This window comes from Pelophylax lessonae, assembly GCF_965119305.1.
Source record: "Pelophylax lessonae genome assembly, chromosome: 5".
NCBI lineage: Eukaryota > Metazoa > Chordata > Amphibia > Anura > Ranidae > Pelophylax > Pelophylax lessonae.
This window is the reverse complement of record NC_138772.1, coordinates 58747203-58752638: the sequence shown is the minus strand read 5'-3', so window position 1 is coordinate 58752638 and position 5436 is coordinate 58747203. Positions and strand designations below refer to the sequence as shown.

Genomic DNA, 5436 nt, shown 5'->3' with positions numbered 1-5436 from the left:
GGCAAATGTGACTGGTCAGTGGTCCCCCATACAGCATACAGCCCACATTTAGCGCCCTCTGATTTCCACTTGATGAATCCAATTAAGCACAGTCTTTGGGGACAACGACTGAATGAAACAGATTAGGTGAAAGTAGCTGTGAAGAAGTGGGTACAACAGTGCACACAATGTTTACTAAGAGGATTTAAGAGTTGGGTTCCACAATGGTATAAATGCATTGCTTTTGATGTAGACCAGCAGAGGTCTCCAAACTTTCTAAACAAAATGCGGGTTTACTGTCCTTCAGACTTTAGCGGGGCTGGACTGTGGTCAGCAGGACTGGAAGTTTTATATATATACATATTTTTTTTTTTTTTGTGAGAGTAGTCTTTCAGTTTTCACCGGGTTTGGTAACTCCCAGATTGATTTCTGAAGTTCTGAGAGTTTAAAGAGTCTTGGGAGGAACAAAGCCTCTAGGTCTGTATCCAGGTCTTACCAGAGACCAACAGGATAGGTGCGAAGGTGTGCACAGCCTTTATAATCAAGTGCATAGCAATGATTCAGGGCTCCACCTGGGAGACAGGAGGTCCCCTGCCCAGAGCTCAGGGTATGGGCTAGTAAAGCAAGGGCCTGTGAGAGAGCTGAGAGAGAGGTACAAACTTTATATGTGAGCAACGTGTTGCTGTAAGGTCTGGAGGAACAGACACAAGACCTAAGCTTGAGGCCAAAGCAGTGATACTGCAGGAAGAAGCCAGAGAAAAGATAGTACTGTATAGCCAATGCTTTTTTTGGCAATACTTCTCTTGTGGTTTACAGCAGTGCACTCATTTGTGCTCTCCTCTGACACAGAATCAGCCAACAGCGGGCTCAAACTGTGGCTTCTTTGTAAAGAAAATCAATTGTGAGGCTTTGCACACCAAAATTTAGTTGGGCTTGAACAATAATGCATAGTGATTTCATAAATGATTTGTTTATGGTCATGACAAAGAAAGGTTAAAGTCAGGTAAATAAGAACTATTAAAATGATGTAGTCTTTTAAGCAGTCAGCAGATGTCTAGTTTAATTTTCACTGGTAGTGTTGTAGAATGTGTAGGGATCTGCTGCCCTCTACTGTCTGAATTTGTAAAAAGCTATAAGGTAATTGTAGCCGTATTAGTGCACTTGCGACAGAGACAATTGAGTACTGTCCGTGATACTTTTTTTATTTGCACTAACATACAATATTTTAGGACAAGCTTTCGGGGTATGTCCCCTTCATCAAGATCCAAGCAGTACTGATCCACAAAATGTTAGCAGCATGGTAAAGAAACACAGAGTCAGAGATTTTGTGTTTCTTTACCATGCTGCTAACATTTTGTGGATCAGTACTGCTTGGATCTTGATGAAGGGGACATACCCCGAAAGCTTGTCCTAAAATATTGTATGTTAGTGCAAATAAAAAAAGTATCACGGACAGTACTCAATTGTCTCTGTAAAAAGCTATAAATATTAAAGGGAATGTGCTTCCTGTTCCTGAGTTGTTTGCTTTGAAATCCTGGAAGGAGGAAGTGGCGAGAAAGAGAGAATGTCTCAGCCACATGCCCTGTCCATGCCCCGAACCAGAAAAATACTATTATACACTATTAGAGAGGGACTAAAGCTAAGAGTGGATAGGCTAACTTTGAGTTTCAGTGCAACACCATAGGTATTGCTGGTAAAAAGTTCCATTCCAGGCTGGTTGGACAACAGTTGGAGGCTCCTCCCATAACCGCAGATCTTGTCTTCAGGTCGCTTACACAAAGACATATGCTGCATCATCCTCAGGGGCAACTGGACTTTGCTGCAACAATTATCTGGAGGTGTCTCTATTGATAACGTTATATACCTGGGTATATGTGCACAATTCCACCAGGACTTCTTTCAGGCCTTTTACTGATAATACCGGTTTCTACTGTTATTCATCTTTTCTTTCTTCCTTATATAAAGCGTGTCATTTTTCTATACTGGTGTGCATCTGTGTACCTAGGGTGAATGCTGTATGCTGGTTGAAGTAGATCTGCTCCCAGTTACTTTGATTAGTCTACTAGGTAATTTCCCAAAAACCGTGGAGACACTGCCAGCTTTGTTATTAAATCCAGTCTTTCACTTAGCGAAGGTTCTGGTTCTTTTATGTACCTACAGATATATCCTGTTTAGGGAGTGTCATTTCTCATTCCCCCCATCCCCAAAATAGGGCTACAAATGTTGTTAACAGAACTCAATAAAATTGGAGAGGAGGCTCTGTAATGCTGTCTCTTTAGATAAGCCCACATGCTTTGGGAAGACTTTGTTTTGTTTTGGCTCTGTAGATACTAACATAAGCTATTTCAGTGAATTACAGAAAGCATCAGGAGGGAAAATCTGCAAGACTTTTGGCACAAATGACAGGACTACTAAACGAAACCTAAGGACATTCATGGGCCATTGCTAATAATTTCACTTCAAGCTCCATACAGACTTCTAGAATGAGATAACACGAGCAGAAGGATGAGTTTATGGGAAACCATGTCTTCTGTATACTGTTGCCATGGCTGAAAACAATCATATTTTTTTTTACTTTTTTTGTTATTGCTAAAAAAATCTTTGCTAGCTGTAAACTGAAATGAAAATGTAATTTTTAATAATAATAATTTAAAAATCAAATAGTCTGTGTAGCAATTACACATGTCATAACTATTTTAATAATCGTGGGATTTTCCTTAAATCTAAGATATTTATCTACATCAAATTAAGAGTACACTTCAACAGGAAATATATTGCACTTGGTCAGCAATAATGTTTAGGTATGTGGAATGTGTCAAGTAACATCCACATAAATGGCAGGACCCAAGATTTCCAGCAGAACATTGCCCAAAGCATCACTCTGCATCCACCGGCTTGCCTTCTTCTCATAGTTCATCCCGGTGCCATCTCTTCCCCAGGTAAGTGACACACACACACCCCGCCATCCACATGATATAAAAGAAAACGTGGTTCATCAGACCAGGCCATCACCTCCTTCTATTGCTGCATGGTCCAACCTTTTTCACTTTAAGGCGTCATGCACACGGGGCGTTCAAAAAAACGTACGTCCAAGCTAGTTATGACGCCGGAAAAAAACGGCGTTAAAAACGCGCGTTAAACAGCGTTTCTCAAATTATGTTAATGAGCGTTAAGGCGCGTTAAGCCGCGTCAGCGCTAAACAGCATTTTTTTAAAAAAACAGTACTCCTCCATTTTCCACACCCAAAATAACCACAATGCAATGTGTCGATGCCATTTTGGTAGGAGAGAGAGAGAGGAGAGAGCATTTTCAGATCAGCTGAGAGTGTTTCTTGTATTTTCGGAGTATTTTTTGCATTTCTGAGTCATGGATCCTGTTATGCAGAAGGTTGATGAGGCGATCCTGCTCATCATCTTGAGAAGGATGCGTAGAAGGAGACAGTTGGAGGCGGAGAATGAGAGGAGCAGACGGCGAAGGTTCTGGGTGCATCCCGTCATGTCGCAGCGTCTGTCCGTGGGGTACTTTACCACCATGTACACCCAACTCCGCATGTATCCGGACAAGTGGTACAACTTCTCACGTATGTCCGTTCCGCTTTTCGATGACCTGCTGGAGAAGCTCAGGCCAAGGCTATCCAGGATGGACACGAACATGCGAAGCAGTGTGTCACCGGAGGAAAGGCTGCTTGTGACACTTCGGTAAGTGAAATAATTTGTGGGTGTTTTGTATAGGGTTAGTACTTGGGTTAAGAGGGTTAGGTGGTGAGGTCCTAGTTAAAACATATTTTCAATGTATTTTTGAAAGATAGATATATTCTTTTATGTAATATGTAATAATTTTTTCTTTTTATTTTAGGTTTCTTGCTACTGGCCAAAGCTTTGTCTCCTTACACCACTATTTTCTGCTAGGTGTCTCCACGGTGGCCAAAATTGTTAAGGAGACATGTGCGGCAATATGGGAGGAGTTGAAGGAGGTGGTCATGCCGGAGCCGACTGAAGAGATGTGGGAAGCAGTTGTCGTAGAATATTGGGAGAAAACTCAGTTCCCCAACTGTATCGGTGCCCTTGATGGAAAACACATCAGGGTGATGAAGCCCCCCCATTCCGGCTCTGCATACTTTAACTACAAGAAATATTTTTCTGTGGTACTCCTGGCATTGTCTGATGCCCATCTTCAATTCCTTGCTGTTGATGTAGGAGCATATGGCAGCCAGGGTGATGCCCGCATCTTTCGAGAATCGGCCTTTGGACGTCGGCTACACGAAGGACGACTTAACATACCAACAAGCAGGCCGCTACCGTGTACTGAGGAACCAAGCTTGCCATTGGTCATGGTGGCCGACGAAGCATTTGGACTGGCAGAAAATCTGATGAGGCCATACAGTGGCTATGGACTGAGTCACACCAAGCGTATATTCAATTATCGGTTGAGCCGTGCTCGTCATGTTATGGAGTGTGCGTTTGGTGTGTGCTCAGCAAAATGGAGGGTTTTGCTGTCATGTATGCAACTGGATGTTGACAATGCCACCAAGGTTGTCCTGGCCTGCTGTGTTTTGCACAATTTCCTAAGGAGAAGCGACAGGAGCAGCGTTGAACCAGAGCCACGTAACCCCATGCACCGCGTGCAGTTTATGGACTTACGAACAACAGCACGAGTCATGACCATCAGAGATAAGTTTGCGGATTTCTTTGTCTCGCCTGATGGGGAAGTGGCATGGCAGGATAATTTTGTCTAAAATCATTAATCTTGTAAACTTTGTGATATCTTCACATACAGCTTTTATTAAACATTTATGTCAGTTCTTTTGATGTCTATCATTCTTCCATTGTTCCAGTTCAATGTTGCATGTGGCAAGTGTGTGCCAGCCCTGGTCTGTGCATACACTTGCCACATGCAGAAGAAGGAGGGGGGTTTCCTTCTGCATGTGGCAAGTGTGTGCCAGCCCTGGTCTGTGCATACACTTGCCACATGCAGAAGAAGGAGGGGGGTTTCCTTCTGCATGTGGCAAGTGTGTGCCAGCCCTGGTCTGTGCATACACTTGCCACATGCAGAAGAAGGAGGGGGGTTTCCCTTCTGCATGTGGCAAGTGTGTGCCAGCCCTGGTCTGTGCATACACTTGCCACATGCAGAAGAAGGAGGGGGGTTTCCTTCTGCCTGTGGCAAGTGTGTGCCAGCCCTTTTAATGGCCTGTGCAGATGTACTTCTATTACAACATACAACTTAAAAAAAAAAAAGAGGCAAAATATCATTTCAACAAAAGGCTTTTATTCAATAAACGCAAAAAAAAAAAGAAAAAATCACAAATGCTGGTAGGTGTATCCTGACTGATCGTCCTGGCTTGACCGCGGTGACTTCGCGCGTGGATAGCTGATGTCAGGATGCGAGTGGGTGGCTTGGACATGTCGTTCCTGCGCAACCTCATGGTGGTAAGGGGGTCCAGGTAAGTTTGGTGGCGGG

General features: G+C 43.4%; 1 protein-coding gene across 1 annotated transcript; it reads left to right on the top strand.

The window, feature by feature from the left end:
* Nucleotides 1–3510: 3510 nt before the first annotated feature.
* On the top strand, nucleotides 3511–4714 carry LOC309556425 (uncharacterized protein; the record flags this gene model as incomplete). The annotated part of the gene is made up of 2 exons (XM_082258891.1): nucleotides 3511–3677; nucleotides 3835–4714. The coding sequence occupies 2 exons, from the start codon at nucleotides 3511–3513 to the stop codon at nucleotides 4712–4714; spliced, it is 1047 nt and encodes a 348-aa protein (XP_082115017.1).
* Between the last annotated feature and the right edge of the window lie 722 nt (nucleotides 4715–5436).